Consider the following 21,269-nt stretch of genomic DNA (forward strand, 5'->3'; position numbering starts at 1 on the left):
CCCTTGACCTTGTCTAAAAGGTTTGAGGTTCTTGCAGCCTGTGAGGAAAACAGCAAGTGACCATGGTAAGGGAGCCATTCAAGTTTGGGTGGAAAAGAGAAATTAGTGGCAATTGGGAATGGGCATAGTCACTGTTTTCTGTGGCCAGGATTGACAGTCCCAAAGGCTGTGCTGCCTGCCTGGTTCCAGGGTTCAAGATGTCTCATCTAGGTTGCAGAGGAACTTTGAGTAGCAGTGGAAAGATCCAGTTGTCATAATTCACATAAGTACCAACAATATGCATTGAAAAAGGGAAGATGTTCTGCTGAGGGAATATGAGCTAAATTAAAAAGCAGAACCAAAAAAGTAATTAACTCCAGATAATTATGTCAGTGATGAGCTAATCAGCACACGATGAATAGAATTAAAGAAATAAACGTTTGACTCAAAGATTGGTGTGCTTTAAATGAGTTTGAATTCATGGGGCATTGGCACCACTGCTGAGGAAGGCTGGACCTCCTCCTCCACCTGAAATCATGCTGGGACTCAAGTCCTGATGAATTACGTAAGAAAACTAGTGCAAAACATAAAAATGGACAGCGAAAGCTTCAAGAAGTATATAAAAGGGCACAGAGTAGCTAAAGTGAATAAAGGTCATTGAAAGATGAGACTGGGGAGTTAAGCAGGAAGTGAAGGACACCAGTATCACTCCAGTAGTAACAGGTAATGCAGAGGTTGTAGAAAGGGAGGAATTTAGAACAATTAGAATCACTAGGGAAAAAGTACTGAGCAAACTATTGGGAGCAAAGGAAGACATGTCCCCAGGACATGATGGCCTGTATCCTGGGGTTTTAGAGGAAGTGGGAGCAGAGACAGTGGACCCACTGGTTATCATATTGTAAAATTCCTTGGATATGGGAAAGATTACAGTGAATTGGAAAATTACTAATATAATGCCCTTGTTCAAACAAGGAGAAAGGCAAAATAAGAAACAATACACCTATCGAGTTTTGAGAAGATTTGTAGCTCAGGTTGAGGTCCTGGATGTGAGTTTGCTCGCTGAGCTGGAAGGTTAGTTTTCAGATGTTTCGTCACCATTCAAGGTAACATCATCAGTGAGCCTCCGACGAAGTGCTGGTGTTATGTCCCGCTTTCTATTTATCTGGTTAGGTTTCCTTGGGTTGGTGATGTCATTTCCTGTTCTTTTTCTCAGGGGATGGTAGATTGGCTCCAAGCCAATGTGTTTGTTGATGGAGTTCCGGTTGGAATGCCATGCTTCTAGGAATTCTTGTGTGTGTCTCTGTTTGGCTTGTCCTAGGATGGATGTGTTGTCCCAATTAAAGGGGTGTCCTTCCTTATCTGTACGTAAGGATACGAGTGATAGTGGGTCATGTTGTTTTGTGGCTAGTTGATGTTCATGTATCCTGGTGGCTAGCTACATTGGACAAACTGGCAGGAAGCTAGCTACCAGGATACATGAACATCAACTAGCCACAAAACGATATGACCCACTATCACTCGTATCCTTACATACAGATAAGGAAGGACACCACTTTGATTGGGACAACACATCCATCCTAGGACAAGCCAATCAGAGACATGCACGAGAATTCCTAGAAGCATGGCATTCCAACTGGAATTCCATCAACAAACACATTGATTTGGAGCCCATCTACCATCCCCTGAGAAAAAGAACAGGAAATGACATCACCAACCCAATCTACCATCCCCTGAGAAAAAGAACAGGAAATGACATCACCAACCCAATCTACCATCCCCTGAGAAAAAGAACAGGAAATGACATCACAAACCCAATCTACCATCCCCTATGAAAAAGAACAGGAAATGACATCACAAACCCAATCTACCATCCCCTATGAAAAAGAACAGGAAATGACATCACCAACCCAAGGAAACCTAACCAGATAAATAGAAAGCGGGACATAACACCAGCGCTTTGTTGGAGGCTCACTGATGATGTTACCTAGAATGGTGATGAAATGTCTGGGAACAAACCGGCAAGCTCAGTGAACCAGCTTACATCTGGAACACAATAAAGACCCACTCTCTTGTGGACCGAGAGGAGGAGAGCGCTGTGTTGGAGGTGGAAGGAAGACGTCGGGTTGGCTGTGCACCCTTGCGACCAGTGGATATTAATGCTGGCTTCGGCCTAACGCTGGTTCAGGGGAGCAGCCAACCTGCAACGATGGCTGCGACAAGTGCTCGTGCCCCAGGTCAGGGGGTCCGGAACACCATCCGTGTTTCCGTGAAGAAGGTGGATGAAGGTGCACCTGTGGACCGCACCTTCTTCGTGAAGAGGGTCCTGTTGGACTGTTGTGGGTTCGCTGCTGCGGACATTTACTGCCTGCAGGATTTCCCCGGAGGAGGTTTTTATGACGTGGCCTTCAGGAGCGCCAAGCTTTGCGAGCTCTTCCTGGAGGGTTTAAAGGAGAAAGGAGGTGAGGGCCCCCTCTCTGTACTGACCGCTGTCCCGCTGTTTGTGATGCCAGCGCAGAGGAGCCGTATGGTGACTGTACATATGTACAACCCGCATGTGCCAGCAGTTGATGTCCTGACCTTCCTCGGAAGGTATGTGAAGGTGGAAGGGGACCTAACTGACATTGTGGACCCCTTTGGCATCTGGACGAGTAAGAGGCAGGTCAAGGTGATGCTGAGGATGGGCGCGGACGGGAATGTCGTACACCCACCGTCCAGCTTCGCGATCGGCGGGAGCAGGGGCTACCTGACCTATGCAGGGCAACCTAAAGTCTGCCATGCCTGTGGTAGGTCAGGTCACGTGGTGGCCGACTGCAAAGCCACCATCTGCAGGGAGGAGGGACACCTTACAAAGGATTGCCCACAAGAGAAAAGCTGCAACCTTTGCGGGGAAGCGGGCCACTTCTACAGGGCATGCCTGCGGCGGGGGACCACCTACCCAGGTCGCCAGCAGGGGCAATGTGGGGCCAGCCCCCCCCCCCGGAGGAGAGGAAGGCACCAGGGCCCAGCAAGGACCCTACTAATATGCAGGAGGGCCCAGCCCCGCAGCATGGGCCCGAGGCCAGCAAAGCACCCCTGCAGGCTCCGATTTTCTCCCCCCCCCCCCCCCGCCCCCGACAACCCGGAGTCGATGGAGGCAGCGACAGGCGACCCAGGGGAGTGGACAACAGTTCGGAAAGCGAGGAGGAAGGTGTGTCGATGGGCCCAGGAACCGCAACCATCAGGCGGGAAGAGGCAGCTACAGGGGGGCTATAAGAGCTCCTCTGACGAGGGGGATTTGGAGAGGGCCCACCCAAAGCAGAAGTTAAAGATCTCGAGGGGGAAGGAAAGCAGCACCCAGCTTCCAGGTGATGGGAGGCGTCCTGAGGCTCCGTTCGACACCCAGTCAAGTGCCGCTGGAGCACTGGAGGGCCCCCCGGAACTTCCAGGCGGGAAGGAGGAAACAGCGCGTCCCCAGCCTGACCCGGAGCCGGAGCCGGACCCTCCTGCCTCCGCTCCCCTGACGGGGGGGATGCCACCCAGAAGGCAGCACGGACGGTTTCCTGAGCCTGGAGAGCGTCCAGCAGTTAGCCCGGGCAATGGGCATGAAGGGACAGATGGAGGGGCTGGACCTTGGACTTGGGGAGGGTACTGCGGTCACTGCCCACAATGGGGGTACGAGTTGCAAGCATTAATGTGCGCAGCGTCAAGTCCACCGCAAGATGTGTGTCCACGTTGGCCTACCTGACCACCATCAAGGCGGACCTAGTGTTTCTGCAGGAGTGCGGGATACCGCACCTCGGCAGGTACGAGAAATGGTCCGGCGCCTGGGCCTGTGGGCCTTCGATCTGGTCGGGGGGGTAACGACTGTCGCTCCTCGGGCCTGGCTATTCTGCTGCGGGGGCGCAACTTCACCATCTCTCAAGTTCAGGAGGTGGTGGGGGGGCGCCTCCTAGTGGCTGACATCACCTATAGGAACGCTCCCCGGAGGCTGATCAACGTGTACGCCCCAGCGGTACGGAGTGAGCGGTTGGCCGTCCTGCAGCGGCTTCCACCCCTGCTGGCTACGTCCAGGCCGGTCATCCTAGGCGGAGACTTCAACTCCATCATTGATGCAGATGGAAGATCCGGCGTGGGGACAGTGGGTGGGGGGAGTCAACTGGACGTCACATCCAGATTCCTGATGGGCACGGTGAAGGACGCCAAGCTGCTCGAAGTCTTCAGCACCCCTGCAGACGGAGCACAGCAGAGGTACACCTGGTCGCGGCCAGACGGGTCTATCCGCTCAAGGATAGACTTCCTGTTTGTGTCACGGACGTTCTTGGTCAGGTCCACCGGCGTCGAGCCGGTGTTCTTCTCTGACCACTGCCTCCTGCTGGCCGACTGTCACTTACAGGACGACCAGCCGGCCGGCAAGGGGACGTGGAAGCTCAACATGACTCTGTTGACCCCAGAGAACGTCGAGGAGCTTAAGAGGGAGTACGCCGGTTGGAGAACCGTGAAACCCCTCTTTGAGTCTCCAGGCGACTGGTGGGAGACGGTGAAGGAGAACATAAAGAGGTTCTTTGTCCTCAAGGGTGTTCAGGAGGCAAGAGAGAGGTGGGGAAAGCTGTCGCGACTCCAGAAAAGGGTGCAGAACCTGCACCTTCTGCAGTTGATGGGGGTCGATGTCACGGAGGACCTCCGCGAGGTGAGGGGCCAGCAAGCCTCGCTCTTCGCCGCAGAGGCCTCCCGGATAATCTTCCGGTCCAGGGTCCGCTCCATGGAGCGGGACGAGACGTGCTCGCGTTTCTTCTTTCAGAAGGTGCACAAAGAGAGCTCTGTGCTTAGCCGGCTGAAGGAGGACGACGGCTCGGTGACGTCGTCTCGGCCCGACATTTTGAGGATCAGCAGATCCTTCTATGCTGGACTGTACGACACGAAGCCCACGGACAGCACGGCCTCCGGGTCGTTCCTGTCGTCCATCACGGAGGTCTTAGACGACGGCACGAGGGAGTGGCTGGACCGGCCGATATCCCTGGACGAGCTGACCGGAGCTCTCAAGTCCTTGGAGAGGAATAGGGCTCCCGGAAGCGACGGTTTACCGGTCGAGCTGTATTCCGCTCTGTGGGGCCTGGTCGGCCAGGACCTGCTGGAGGTGTACGATAGTGCGCTTTGGGCAGGGGAAATGTGCAAGTCCATGAGGAAGGGCATCATGACCCTCATTTACAACAGGAAGGGGGAGAGGGAAGAAATTAAGAATTGGCGTCCCATTTCACTTTTGAACGTGGACTACAAAATCCTGGCCAAGGTCAGAGCCAACCTGGTCAGGTCTGTCCTGGAGTCAGTGATTCACCCTGACCAAACCTGTGCTGTGCCGGGCAGGAAGATCGCTGAGAGCCTCGCACTCATCAGGGATACGATCATCTACGTACAGGACAGGCGGGTGGACACCTGCCTCATCAGCCTGGACCAGGAGAAGGCCTTCGACAGGGGGTCTCATGCTTACATGAGGGACGTCCTCTCCAAATTGGGGTTCGGGGAGGGCATCCGCAATTGGATCCGGCTGCTCTACGCCAACATCGTTAGCGCAGTCTCGATCAATGGGTGGGAATCAGACAGTTTTCCTGTTAGATCTGGAGTCAGGCAGGGCTGCCCGCTCTCTCCTGCCTTGTTTGTGTGCTGTGTGGAGCCCTTCGCCGCCTCCATCAGGAAGGACGTGAGCCTGAAGGGCGTGACTCCCAGGCAGCGGAGGCCTTCAGGTCAAGACCTCCCTGTACATGGACGATGTCGCCGTCTTCTGCACCGATCGTCGGTTGGTGAGTAGACTATTGGACATCTGCGGCCAGTTTGAACTGGCCTCGGGTGCCAAAGTCAACAGGGGTAAGAGCGAGGTCATGTTCTTTGGGAACTGGGACGACTGCTCCTTCATCCCCTTCACCATCAGGACAGACTACCTGAAGGTGCTGGGTGTTTGGTTTGGTGGAGCTGGGGCGTGCACTAAGACTTGGGAGGAACGTATCACCAAATTGAAGCAGAAGCTGGGCAGGTGGACGCTCCGGTCCCTCTCCATCGCGGGTAAGAACCTGGTTGTCAGGTGTGAGAGGCTTTCAGTACTGTTGTATGTGGCGCAGGCCTGGCCTATTCTCTGGACCTGCGCCGCTGCAGTCACCCAGGCCATCTTCCACTTCATTTGGGGGTCGAGGATGGACCGGGTCCGCAGGGACACCATGTACAAAGACCTGGGAAATGGGGGAAAGGGCGTACCGAACGCCACCCTCGCCCTGACGGCTACCTTTGTGTGCGGCTGCATCAAGCTGTGCGTAGATCCTCAGTACGCAAACACCAAGTGTCACTACTTACTGAGGTTCTACCTGTCCCCGGTGTTGCGAAGGATGGGCCTGGCCTCGTTGCCGCGGAACGCTCCGAGTAGTTGGACCGTTCCGTACCACCTGTCCTTCATGGAGAAATTTTTGAAAGGAAACACCTTTTGACCGCAAGGCCGTCAGGCAGTGGTCAGCATGTAGTATCCTCGGGACCCTTTGGGAAAAGGAGAGGGTGGATCCCGTCGTGTGGTTCCCCACGCAGACTGCCAAAGTCGTTTGGCAGAATGCCTCATCGCCAGAACTTTCAAACAAGCACAAGGACATTGCTTGGCTGGCGGTGAGAGGGGCTCTGCCAGTGAGATCCTTTATGCATGCCCGGAATCTCTGCACCACCGCACGCTGCCCTCGAGGTGGCTGCGGGGGCAACGAGACTGTCGATCACCTCCTTCTGGAGTGTGCCTATGCGCAGGAGGTCTGGAGAGGGATGCAGTGGTATTTGTCGAGGTTCGTCCCGAGCAGCTCCGTGACGCGGGACTCCGTGCTCTACGGGCTGTTTCCGGGGACGCACACCGAGACCAACATCAACTGCGCCTGGAGGACCATCAATGCGGTGAAAGACGCTCTTTGGTCTGCCCGCAACTTGCTGGTCTGCCAGCTGAAAGAACTGACCCCGACAGAGTGTTGCAGACTGGCGCACTCCAAGGTCCAGGACTACGTGCTGAGGGACCGCTAAAGCTTGGGGCAGCTGCCGCCAAGGCGCGGTGGGGAAAGACCACTGTATGAACCCCTCGTCCAGAATAGGAAAAAGAACCCTATCTGGTAACTGGGCCCAGCTGGCGCCTTCTCCAACTGGTCAGGGGGCCAACGAGGACTGTGCGGGGAGACGACTGCCGGGGTATTTTCTTTGCATTGTTTTTTTTCTTCTTTGTTTTGTTTTTGCCTTTAGTTGGTGTACGTACCCCCTGGGCAACCCGGAGTGGCTTGCATGACTGGGTAGGTGTATAAATGTTTTATTTTTTGTACATTCTATGAATAAAGTGTATTTTTTCAAATTAAAAAAAGTGACGAAACGTCTGAAAACTAACCTTCCAGCTCAGCGAGCAAACTCACATCCACAAACAATAGACCATTTAGTTTAACATCTGTTAGTAGGCAATTGTCAGAATCCATTATTAAGGAATTAATAACAAGATATTTTGGAATGTCAAATGCAACCCATCATAGTCAACATAGTTTTATGAAGGGTAAATCGTATTTAACCAATTTGCTGGAGTTCTTTGAAAGTACTAGAAGCAAAGTGGATAATGGGGATCCTGTAGTTTAGTATTTCTGGACCCCAAGAAAGCATTTGATAAAGGTGCTGCATGAAAGGAAATAGACCAGGTAAGATCACATGGGGTTGGGGATAAATTATTGGCTAAGGAATAAGTCATTAGCTTGGAGAGAAGGCTGCCTAATCAACAAAAAGCAGTGTCAGAATAAATGGGTCCTTTTCTGGTTGGCAAGATGCAAGTAATGAGGTGCTACAGGATTTGGACCATAGCCCCCAACTATTTCCAATCTATATTGTTGATGACTCAGATGCAGGGATGGGAGGTACTTTGGCTAAATTTGCAGATAACTCTAAATTAGGTGGGAAAGTAAGTTAAAATAAAGAAATGAGAAATTATAGATAGGTTAGGTGAAAGGGCTAAAACTTGGCGCATTGAAGTTTAATGTGGACAAGTGAGAGATTATCCATTTCGGTTGAAAGAATAAAAAGGCAAATTATTATCTAACTGGAGAGAACCTTGAATAATTCAGTGTAAAAGAATCTCGTTTGTACTCATCTGTAGGACATAGGCATCACTAGGTGGCTAGCATTTATTGCCCATTCCTAGTGGCCCTTGAGAAGGCAATGGTGAGCTGTCTCCTTTAACTACTGCAGTCCATGTGCTGTGGTAGACCCTCACTGCCCTTAGGGAGGAAATTCCAAGATTTTGACCCAGCGACAGTGAACTAATGGCAATATATTTGAGTCAGGATAGTGCATGTCTTGTAGGGTATCCTCACGCATGAATCACAGATAAACAGTATGTTGGTACAGAAGGCAAGTGGAATTTCAGCATTTATTGCTAAAGCAGTACAGCATAAAACTAGGGAGGTGTTCCAACGGTGTAAGGCATTAGTGAGACTGCACCAGGAGTATTGTGAACCGTTTTGATCCCCTTATTTGAGCTGAGATGTAGTTGAATTGGAGGTAGTTCAGAGGATATGTACTAGATTGAATCATAGGCACATTTCATACTGAGCTGAACTTTGAAAAAACATGTATAGGGCCTCTGATCTTTCTTTTCTTAGTCCCCTCATGAACCTTTGACGCATCCAGTGGCTGAATTCCCTCTTCAGTATAACTAACTTCTTTGATACTTTGATTTTATTTAAATCAAAGCAGCAATCAGTTAATAGAAATCACAAATCACATGCCTCAAACAGTCCCTTCTCCCCTTTTCTCAGCTCGTTTACAGCCTTTGATATGGTTGAACACACAATCCTTTTTGTTGGAGTGAAACCACTGTCTTCAATCTCTGCTACAAACTCTGTGCCCTAGCCATAAATTCCAGCCCTCTCCCTGACAAAGTGACCAAGGCTGAGCCAGACTGTGTGTCACATTTAACTTCAAGCTGGGCTTTCAATCACATAACTCTGTCATCTGTATCACTGCTTATTTCCACCATCTGTCTCCATACCTGCCTTAGCTCTTTTGATGTCCATTCCTCTGTTACCTCCAGATGTAACTGTGCTAACACATGCTTCTTGGATAATCAAAACTCAAATGGTCTGGCAGTATTTGTGGAATGGAAGCAGAGTTTAAGTCTAGTGACTCTTCTTCAGAACAGAAAATATTTTGCAAACTGTTCTTCAGCACTCATGGGTCCTACATCCTGCTCCCTGTAACCTCTGTAGTTAGCAGAAACAATGAAGAATTAAAAGCAGAACAGGTTTCATAATGTATAACAGCTGTGTAAACTCAAATACAGAGTGATGACAACACCCTGAGTAAAAAAACAATGCTCTTTACAGCATCCACATTCAGAACTTGAATGTCGGAGATACTAATGACTGGGATTAAACACTGTGCCACGTTATCAAGCTCTGTTTTATGTCACCACAAAGTTTTGTTGCTCCTTAATTTTGTCTCCACCTCATCTTTCTTCCATTATTAACCATACACACACACAGTCTTTGAAAAACTACTAAGAACTAGTTAAATAAATTTTGTGGCTTATTAAAAGTCATAGAACATTTGTCTCCAAAATATAGACAGAATAAGTAGTCACATCTCTGTCTGATGTTGCAATCCTGCATGTTTAGAATTTTGAGTTTCCAATTAGATAGCCTGCCTACTTCAAATGCTATGTTTATGTAGCGTTTCAAGTAATTATTTAATTGATTTGATTCTAGAATCAAGTGAAAGGTTGGTAATGCTTTTTTTTGGTCAGTGTCATGCTACCACTAGAACAGTGCTGGAGCATCAGTGTCTTTCCTGGAATCAATATACAACATGTAATGCTGTACACAACTTCTTCCCTATTTACTTGCACACTACTAAGCACTGTTTGTCACTACATATCCATTTTAGTGCATTTCTTGGAGAATATTCAAAGACTCAAAATATTATTCTGTTGTCTCTTACTTACTTTCACTTAATTCAGTATCTAAACAGTAATCACCTGGCTTTCCAACAATTAGAAAATTTCTCGTCTGTTATCTGTTTCCATTTTCTACCCCAACTTCCACTTCTCGCCTTCAAACAACCACAAAACCTTAAAGAGACCATTGTTCACTGTAAGCCACCCAGCCTCAGGACAACATTGACCACGACACCACACAATCCTGTCACGGCAACCTATGCAAGACATGTCAGACCATCAACACGGACCCTGCTATCACATGTGGGAAAACCACCCACCGTGCACACAACAGGTACTCAAGTGTCTTGGCCAATGTTGTCTACCACATGCATTACAGCCATGATGTGGAGGTGCCAGTGTTGGGCTATTTCATTGACTCCACCTGATGAAAGAGAAGTTCTCTGAAAGCTTGCAATTTCAAATAAGCCTGTTGGACTATAGCCTGGTATCATGTACTTTCTGATCTCATACACGGCAGGCAAGAATGCCCCAAGGCACGGTATACTGGCGAAACCATGCAGACGCTATGACAATGGATGAATGAACATTGAGCAACAATCGCTAGACAGAAATGTTCCCTCCCAGTTGGGGAACATTTCAGTGGTCAAGGACATTCAGCCTCTGATCATACATGAAGCATCCTTCAACGCAGCCTACAAGATACACAACAACGCAGCATTGCCGAGCAGAGACCGATAGCCAACTGTACCCATGAAGATGGCCTCAACTATGATCTTGGGTTCATGTTGCGCTACATGTGATCCCATCATACTGTTCTGGATCTGTAGAATTTTCCTTACTGTTCTGTTCTGACACCATCACTTTGATAACTGGTGATCTCTCTGCTTTAATTAGTTTGTATGGTTTTGGATTACTTGTTACTTTGGTTACACCCTCGGCATGCAATTCTTATACCCACCATGCTATTCCAGCCATTCTGGTTGTCTCCACTACCAACTTATTTTGACTTTTTTTGCAATTATCTCTCTGCCTCATTTAATCAGATTATAGGTCATCCCTTCACTTGTTATTCAGCTGTTGACAGTTTACTCACACCATTTGACACTTTGATTCCCTGCAGAGACTTATTACTCAACCTGTTGACACGCACTCACAGCATTCGTATGATCTTTTGATTACTCTGCAGTAAACTCTGTGCCTTATGTGCCTCTCTGCACTTCACCTCAAGAAGGGACAGCATTCTGATAGCTTGATTTCAAATAAACCTGCTGGACTATAATCTGGTGTCACGTGACTTCTGACCTTACCCTTTTCAGAATTCATTATTCTGCATTCAAAACATCTTAAACATTGCTAAAAAGGAGTTTATGCAGCATGAGTAGGGTGCTGATTTATTGGGTTATTGATGGCATGGAGATGGATCAAGAACTAGAAATTTGTACTTTCTAGCTTCTAAATACCTATTATTTTGGCTTAGCATGTTATATCCATCCAAGTGTCTATTATACTTTCCACATGTAAAAAAATTGTACATACTTCCCGCTAAAGGGTTGGATTTGTAATTGCTATTTGTCCTCACTGCAGATCAGAATGGCTAGAGACAAGCAGAGCAAAAAGCGAGAAGAAATGACCAGATCAAACACAGAGAACTTGGAAGGCAAGAAAAACTTATTTAACCTCATGACAACAAATTAATCTGCTGTGGAAAGAACAGTTCAGCTTCTACAGCCACAACAAACAATATTCAATACAGAAATGACATATACTCTAGGCACACTCATCCCCTAAGATGAGTGTTGAAACAGCTTATATTGTTATGAACTAATGCAAATAATGTTAGTGTACACTTCTTCTTGGGTCTATGATAATAAGCCAGGGATTACTTACCACTACGATACAATCCTTTACTCACTTGCACACTGGTTTTTTAGAAGTATTCAGGCAACATTATATCATAGCAAGACAGTGGTTACACATGAAAGTTATAGCTTTTCTGTGAAGCATTTACTCACAGGGAATGAACGAGAAGCTGGTTTCCTAATTCTGAAGAACAATCGTTATCATCAATGTCATTCAACTCTTCATCTGTAATGATGTCAAAAGTTGCATCGTCTGGTTTGGCGAAGCTTTCTGCAAGATCCAAAATTGGAATAACCCACTCACTTACAGGTGAAACAGATAAAACACAGTATTACCACAGAATGTTCAACGCATAACAGGAGAAAAAATGGATTAAGTCATTAAATCTATTTCTTTCATTGAATGATAAGTTCTTTGACTCCACTTGAATAAACTTCAAAAGAAACATTCTACGAAATTTATTCCTTGAGGAGGAAATAAGAATGGATGATGTTAAATACCTAGGTAGCAAACTGATATCAAATGGGCATACTGAAACAGTCACATCGAGGTGAAGCAACACAGCAGCTTCAACAGTGAAACCCAATGAAACCACAGATTTACTAGACTAGTATCGTTCAATACTTTTAAATGAATTTAAAATCTTGACCTTGCTCAAAGAAGGCTTCAACAGGCTTAAGCATTTCAAATGGCCTTTCAAAGTCTGAATTGGTAATTAGTTGGCAACACAGCTTTAACCACTAATGGGCCGAAGGACCTGTTTCCACACTGTAGGGAATCTAATCTAATCTAATCACTGCACTTGAGAAGATTGTCATCATTCGTCATCACCTCTGGGTACCAGAGGAAACAACTTCCTTGAACCTGCTCTATCAAACACCTTTTTGAATTTTAAACACCTCAATTAGATCACCCTTAATTATACAGGGTCGAGGGAATAGAAATCTGGTCAACACAGTCTGTCCTCATACATTACTGCTTCCCGAACATCATTCCGGTGAATCAAAACTGCTCGCCCACCATAGTATGCAGAGCTTTCCTGAGATTACAGTCAGGCATGACTCACCCTCCATAATATAATGGGAGCCTCAGTGGCAGGTGTCAGCAGTGAGAGGGGGTCAGGAGCAGGGGAGCTCAAACAGTTGTGTTCAGGCCTCCAGCAGTGGGTGGCATTGGTTAAGGTGCTGAACAGACCCTCGCTGGAAAAACAGGCTGTCTTTGGGGGACGCAGGGCCGCTGGGAAGAAATAGCAGACTGATCAACTGACCCCAAAGTCTAAACCTAAAGTGTGCATCAGACTTCATTCACGTAGGATCCTGCACCCAACGTCTCTTTGCTCGGCAACACACTCCAAGATCTTATCATTACATGTACAAATCCTACCCTAGTTTGCCTTATCAAAATGTAACACCTCATATTTATCTGAATTAAACTCCATCTGCCACTCCTTGGCCCATCTGATCATCTGATCAAGGTCCCACTGTACTCCGAGGTAACCTTCTTCACTCCCACTGCACCACCAATACTGGTAACACAGTGTAGAGCTGGATGAACACAGCAGGCGAAGCAGTGCTGCAGGAGCAGGAAAGCTGGCATTTCGGGTCTAGGCCCTTTTTCAGAAATCGGGGAGGGGAAGCGGGTTCTGAAATAAATAGGGAGGGGGGGGGAAGGTGGATAGAAGACGGATAAAGGAGAAGATAGGTGGAGAGGAGACAGACAGGTCAAAAGAGGAGAGTAAAAGGTGAGTGTAGGTGGGGAGTTAGGGGATGATAGGTCAGGCCAGAGAGGGTGGGCAGGTCAAGGGGGTGGGATGAGGCTGGTAGGTAGGAGATGGGGGGGGGGCTTGAGATGGGAGGGGGGGATAGGTGGGAGGAAGGACAGGTTAGGGAGGTGGGGACAGGCTTGACTGGTTTTGAGATAATGGTTGGGGGAGAGGAGATTTTGAAGCTTGTGAAGTCCACATTGATACCATTCGTTTGGGCTCCCAAATGAAATACGAGTTGCCATTCCTGCAACCTTCAGGTAGCATCGTTGTGGCACTGCAGGAGGCCCAGGACGGACATGTCGTCTAAGGAGTGGGAGGGGGAGTTGAAACGGTTTGCGACTGGGAGGTGCAGTTGTTTGTTGCGATCCGCGCATAGGTGTTCCACAAAGCGGTCCCCAAGCCTCCGCCTGGTTTCCCCAATGTAGAGGAGGCCACATCGGGAACTGCAGATGTGCAGGTGAACATCTGTTTGATGTGAAAGGTCTTCTTGGGGCCTGGGATGGGGTCGAGGGAGGTGGTGTGGGAGCAGGTGGAGCACTTCCTGTGGTTGTGGGGAAAGGTGCCGGGGGCGGTGGGGAGTGTGGAGCAGACGAGCGAGTCACAGAGAGTGGTCCCTCCAGAAAACAGATAAGGGTGGGGAGGGAAAAATGTTTGGTAGTGGGATGCAAATCATCTGCAAAAACTTTTACTAACTCTATCTCCTGTATTCACATTCAAATCATTTATATAAATGACAAAAAGCAACTGATCTAGCATAGCACTGGTCGCAGGCCTCTAGCCCCAAAAACAACATATTAACTGTATCTCTCTCTCTCCCCCCACCCCCTCCACAGATGCTGTTTAACCTCCCCTGCTTTCTGAGACTGATTTGTGCAATTCTACTACAGAATTTGAAGGGTTTTTCTGCTGATGTGGACACTGGGTAAACGGACCTTTCATATTTACATTTCATTGCAGCTTAAAGTCCTTTCCACAACCCTCCTTATACTTTCTGTTAAGATATTAGTCTCAGTCCAGTTCAGGTTCTGCTCAATCCATTAATAGAGATCCTTCTGTCTCTCTCAATGTCACTGACCAACAGAATGGAATCCTTCTTTCCAACAACAGTCTTTTAACTACACATTCACTTTCCGACCTCTTTAGCGTTGTTACACTTAGTGCAGAGCTTAGCTAGTAATCTGGAAATTAACACCCACCAAATCCAGTTTAGTTGAGTCTATGAGATGATGTGGAGGCGCGGTGTTGGACGGGGGGTGGACAAAGTCAGAAGCCACACGACACCAGGTTAAAGTCCAACAGGTTTGTGATTTCAGATAAACTTGTTGGACCATAACCTGTTGTTGTGAGACTTCGGACTTACTTTTTGATACTATGTGTTCTGATATCAGCATGGGCCATTGTTGTTGATTTCATCCTCCCCTTTCCCCAGTTTCTTGGCTTTGCCACACCCCAAATTCTCCTCCATCTTATTTATCCTGCTTTGCTGAGTAATGCAAAATGGACACCTGTCTAAATTTGGCACAGTCCACGTTTAAGTATACAGATCGGAGTCTGCTGCTATCATTAGCCACTGGCTGTAATTTTAAATGCAGCTGAGTGAGGAAACATTGTGGGTGGCCTATTAAGTGAGCTTTACAGAAATACGATCCAGGGCAAGAGGAGCAAAAGTGACATTCTGCATCTCAGACTTTTGCATTCTAACTCCATGACATAAAACAGCCCTTTATGTCATGGCTCTTAAGGATTCTTTTAGTGTAGGCCTTCACCTTCGAATCATTTCACATTGGGATTCCAACGTCTAAAAACTTGAAGTGATGTGTTGCATTCCGACTTTCCAAATTCTTGTTTTCAGCCTTCCACACTACAGTAATACAATATTGTTTAGCATAATACTATGCTGTGGAAAGTTCCTAAACAATAACTTACAAAATCTCATGAATGTCACAAGGAAAATTCAATTAAAACAGGAGCTTAGTAGCTAAAGTAAGATCTGTCAGCAGTGATGCCAGAGATTTGCAGGAAATGGCATCATTTGAGAAGGAAGTAACATTTTGCACTGTGGCCAGTCTAGGCAGAATGTAGACAGATCCCAGAGCCCAAAAGAATCAAGGGGACCCCGAGAATATTAGGGAGAGGGAGAGGTCATGCATCCAGGTCCAATTGTGGCATCACTCCCAAAGGAACAATCAACCTGAGAACAAAGGGCAGACACCTATCACTTTACAGACATACTTGATTTTATCTCAACATATCTTCCAACGTTGGAGGATGTATGTATTAGCTGCAAGTAGATACTTGCAAAAAAATCAGTATGTATAAAATACCCAGGTTGTGTGCTGGAGGGACAGGCAGTACACAAATGGGACAGTGTATTATATCTCAAATGAGTGAAATGCAGCATTTCAATCTATCTGTGCCTAACCAATGCTGGGCATGGGATTCAACAGCAGAAGTTGCTGGAAAAGCTCAGCAGGTCTGGCAGCATCTGTGAAGAAAAAGAATCAGAGTTAACGTTTCAGGTCCTGTGACCCCTTCCTCTGGAGAGATCACAGGCCCCAAAATGTTAACTCTGATTTTTTTTTTCTTCACAGATGCTGCCAGACCTGCTGAACTTTTCCAGCAACTTCTGTTTTTGTTCCTGATTTACAGAATCTGCAGTTATTTCAGTTTTTACTGGACATGAAATTTCTTAGTTCCCTTCTTAGTTGGCAGCAATGTTAAATTTCTTCTTCAGAGCTTTAAAGTTTTAGAACCCCCTTCTTCCATTGTAACTGACTGCTAAGGCCATGAGCTGTGCTGAAAATAAAATGACATTGGAATCTTGTCCACAAGTTACTAAACTCAACCAGAGATTTGGAATTTGATCAGGGGCATACCCAAGTAGATACTCCAGTCTACACCGATCCACTTGTAGAAAGAGGAATTTCGCAAGGAAGGGTTATGCCAATATGCGTTATGGCACAACTTTTAAAACATATTTGTTATTAACCAGAAACACTGTTTAAAGGAATTCATAGTGAACAGTGTCATCAGACAAAGCAGTCAGGAGATATCCAAATCAGGGTACACATACATAATTCAGTCTCTATTTTCAAAACATAAATTCTATATTCATTTTGATACAATATTTCAGCTTTATGGCATTTACAGTTAAGAAAATGTGCAAGCCATTTTCGAAGCAATGCAGTTGAGCTGTGGGTTAGAACACTAAGTTGCGTCATTGCAAATCTGCAGAACAGATCAAAGATCTGAGAGATTAAAAAATTATATTCTACAGCAATCAAAAATTTTATTAAACTTACTAACTGGGCAAGAACTACAGTAAATATCGTCATTACAAATTATAGAGAACAAAGTTAACAAAGGAATGTGTGCAGTTGCAAGCTTTTTTTTTAAGTATTAGTCACATTGAGCACAAGTTAGATAAGTTGTGTGCTAAAGGTTAAGTGGTATAGTTAGGGAATATATCGTTGTTGAGCGGAAATGAATTGGAGTGCTGGTGATAAAGACATTTTCTCGATGCCTTTCATCTTGGATCAGGTCAACATGTAAGAAAATGCATGTTAAAAATGTTAATGGAAAATATCACAATGCAATATGAGAGGAGAGTGCTTACTGATCAGCAAGCGGACTCCGATTCGTACGACTGGTGCCATGAGAATGTATCTGTTGTGATGACTGATGGTTAACCACAAAGTTTTTTTAAAAAAATTCAAACCAGGCTGGATGACTCTGATTGGTTCAGACATTCTCTGTGTCAGTTCTTAGGGCAATGTCTATCACCTACTTTGTTGCAATGAAACAGGCGCAATGTATGTACTGATAAAGTGTGGAGCTGGATGAACACAGCAGGCCAAGCAGCATCTCAGGAGCACAAAAGCTGACATTTCGGGCCTAGGCCCTTCATCAGAGAGGCCTGCTGTGTTCATCGAGCTCCACACTTTGTTATCTTGGATTCTCCAGCATCTGCAGTTCCCATTATCACTGATACAATGTGTGTACGTGTTCTTTCTGACTGCAAAGAACATGGGCCTGAGTACTAATAGTAGCTCCCACTACATGTAAGTGCACCACACTGCGTGTGCAACTGACAATCCTAAATTAGTTGTCAGCGTAATTCTTTGCAGACACCATGCACATTCTCCACGGCAATACTCCTACCAAAGTTCTCAAGTCAAATAATCAGTGCCCTCCTCTTGTAGTTTAAAACTTTGTCCTTCTTTTACATGGCTATTTCTTGTGAACTGTTCTGATGAATGCAAGATTAAAAAGCTTCAACAAAATGTGTCTTTTTTGAGCAACACTCAAGTTCCACACAACCAAACAACTACTCATATAGAAATTCACAAAAATGAAAATGAGCAAATTGCACTCTCAACCTTCCTCCCTCCGTCAACCAGTTCCCTTTCCCTCACATAACTATCTCACCTCTGTCTTTCTCACTCCCTCTCAACCTACTTGCTGTGTCTCTTATCTCAACACTCATTCATTAAACCCTTTCCTTGTTGTTCGCAACTCCACGACTCTCCTGACTCCACGCATGCCCACACCTAGTTATTTAGAAGTACAGGCAGTGCCTGGTTGTGAACGGGTTCCATTCTTGAGTCTGTTCACAAATTGATCAGTACGTTAAGTCAGATCACAATGCGGGACAATATATAAATATAAATACAGCAATATAAAACAGCTTTTCATAAGAATAAGGAAACGTTTGCATGTTGGATCTTTAAAATTCATATTAATTAACCCCATGTGGAATCACATTCATATGTAAAAGCGTCTACAAGTCGAGCATTGAGTCAGGGACCACCCACCCACACCCTCCCCCCACCCCCAACTTACTGTCTTTCACTCAAACCTTCACTTCCACCTCTCTTGCACATGCACACTCCCTCACACTCAACTCTGCCCTCCTTTGTTCTTCCCTCTCACCTCCTCCTCCCCTTGCATCTAAACACTTATCCCTCATGTTCACCCAACCCAGTTCCCAGCATGAAATTGGCCAACAAGCAAATCCAAATGCATAGCAAGGTGGTCGGCTCTGAACTGCTCTCTGAACACTTGGGGACGGACAATAAATGGTGCCAGCATTGCCCGCTTCTATCAAAAGATGAATAAAAATTCCAACTGCTGACCAGATCTAACTACCCTATTGGCCAGTATTTAGATATGGTTACAGTCATGGGAGGAGAGATCACTGAATCCTGTCATACTATTAACCAGCCTGCAAACCCTGATACATCATGTTCTTCACATTCTTCATGGAAGAGACAGTTACTAAGAAAATCGATCCTGCTCCCCCCAACTCCTCCTGAAAAGAACTTCAGCACATTACTCAGAACAACACTGAAATGCAATGCTGGGAGAATGCAGTGTAGTTGGACGTTATTTTTAAATTCACTCGAGGGACTTTTGTTTGGATACTGTGGTTAACAGAGCAATGCATCTGACCTAGATAAGGTGCCTGAGCTCTCTGCAAGATTCTACAAACAGCCTGGTACTAAACTGCCAGGTAATCTCTTCATTGGTTATTGTAAATCAATTAAACTCAGTTTTAAGCCGACTTGTCATAATTATGTTTTGTGGAGTGAGTTTGAGATTTTCACTACCTTTAACTTGAAAACTTTTTGACATAGTGCTAAATAATTTTAAGGAAATGTCCCCTTGTTTTGGGCTTTCTTATCAGATGAAATTGTTTTTTGCCACATAATGAATTATATCTTCTCTCAACCTCCTACATTTAAGGGGTGTCAAGCCTTGTTCATATAACCCAGTCCCATAATTTAAACTGTTCATTTGAGCTATCATTCTGAATGAAATAAAACCAAAATGCCGCAGATGGTGTAGATCTGAAACAGAAAACTCAACAGGTCTCGCAACATCCATGGAGAAGGAAACAGTTAATGTTTCAAGTTTTTTTTATTCGTATAAAGAAGTCATATAAGACTTGAAACCTTAACCCTGTTTCTTTCTCCACAGATGCTGCTGACTTCCTCCAGCACTTTCGGTTTTATATTGTTCCGGTTGAGGTATATATGCTAACTAGGACAGTACGATAATGGTTCTTTAACCGTACCGCAGGATATTTTATATTCCCTTGACAGCTTCAATTTCATATTTAAAAGACTGCATCCACAATAGTGACACACTCTTTCAGTAGTGGAGTGTCAGCCTCAATTATAGTTATTTCAATTAGCCTACAGAGGGATATATTTTTAAGGTGTGAACAGAAAGATTTAAAAAGGGACCTAACAAGCAATCTTTGCACTCAGATGGTGGTTTGGATGTGGAATTAACTGCCAGTAAATGTAGGCACAGTTAGAACATTTAAATGACATTTGGAAAGGCACATGAATAGGAAAGGTTTAGAGGGATATAGGCCAAGTGTAGGGAAGCGGGATTAGTTTAGTTTGGGAAACTTGCTCGGCTTGGAGAAGTTAGACCAAAGGCTTTGTTTCCATTCTGCATGACTCTATTCAGAGATGTTATTACACACCTTTGAGGAAGGTGGGAATTGAACTGAGGTCTTCTGGTAGGAACACTAGCAGTGCATCACAAGATCCTGTTTGGCCTAAAGTTTGAATTACACATATAAACCTATCATGTCATACAGAACCAGGAACCTACTTCGTAATTAATACTTATTATGTTAATAATTAGTTGTCAAACTATTGTGCATCTGAAACGTATTGGTAATTAGTACCTACATTGTAACTTGTACCACGATTACAGGAATAATTTGTTTCCAAACCATCTGAGTGATCATTACCTGTGTTTCTGCTAGTTGGTCCTTCAGAAGCGGAGCGTGAGGGTGATTCCTCAGGGCTGTTTGGAGTACTGGAAGATCCAGGATCATTCAATCTTTGAACCACAGCACTATGTTCTGTGTAGCAGGCTCTGCAGCATCGCTCTCTTTTACCACTGTGTTTTGTCATTACAAAATTATTGCTGCAGTAGTAGCAGAAGATACGCCCACAGAGCCTGAAAATGAAACAGGATGATTATTTTCCAGGTGAAAACAAATTTCCATTCAGGGAGGAAATTAAATTTAACAAGTCCTTTTGCCAGTTTTCAATTTCCTACCTATGTACATGAAATATTTTTGCACAATAAGAAGCTGTGCAGAACTATAGCTTTTTATTTAGAATACACAAAAGAAAGGTATTTAAAGAAAGGATGGAAACACTCGCTGTCCCAAGGCTCTAGACTGATATCGGAGGCTGCCCTTGACTTACTGTTACAAGCTTGAAAAAGTGTCTCCCTAGATTTGACTGGGGATTACTCCGATTAGGCTTTGAGACATGGCCGTTTGCTTGAAGCACAATGGGTGCATACATGGCTGGCACATAGTACAATTCAGATGCATCACGATGGCATACAGCAATACGTTAATCCTCTTGAATGATGACTGCTGACAACCATGGCAAGCTGCCTGGCTTTATATCCACACTGAAAGGCAAATCAAGGTAGAAACTCTGTGAGCCTTTAAGCTTTAGCTGGGGCAGCAAAGCACAAAAGGGCGAGGCAAAACAAGGATGCAGTGAGCATCAAAGTAGGTACAAAGTCAGCGAGTGCCAAGGCAGCAAGCGAGCATCCCTGAAATGTAGCCTAGTTAAAGCCAAGAGGTAGAGGCCCCTCTTCGCTCATGTGTGAGAATATTGAGTCCAACACTTGCTTGGAAAATGGGAATTTATCTCAACATTGGGAATGCCATCACTGAACATCTCACACAATTTTCCCAGATTTCTC

The 21,269-nt window shown here is 45.8% G+C and overlaps 1 protein-coding gene across 6 annotated transcripts in view; it reads right to left on the bottom strand.

The window, feature by feature from the left end:
- The window catches only part of fyco1a (FYVE and coiled-coil domain autophagy adaptor 1a), a 182,017-nt gene that overhangs the window by 96,815 nt on the left and 63,933 nt on the right, over nucleotides 1-21,269 (bottom strand). For all 6 annotated transcript variants that reach the window (XR_007249958.2, XM_048556001.2, XM_048555993.2 and 3 more), the window contains 2 exons: nucleotides 20,290-20,501; nucleotides 11,908-12,025 (listed from right to left, as the gene is read on the bottom strand). Coding sequence is in view for 5 of the 6 variants with exons in the window: in XM_048556001.2 (XP_048411958.1) it covers nucleotides 11,908-12,025; nucleotides 20,290-20,501 (330 nt within the window). In the remaining variant the exon portion in view is untranslated. The remainder of the gene's footprint in view (nucleotides 1-11,907; nucleotides 12,026-20,289; nucleotides 20,502-21,269) is intronic.

Source organism: Stegostoma tigrinum, chromosome 2, assembly GCF_030684315.1.
Source record: "Stegostoma tigrinum isolate sSteTig4 chromosome 2, sSteTig4.hap1, whole genome shotgun sequence".
In the NCBI taxonomy this organism is placed as follows: Eukaryota; Metazoa; Chordata; class Chondrichthyes; order Orectolobiformes; family Stegostomatidae; genus Stegostoma; species Stegostoma tigrinum.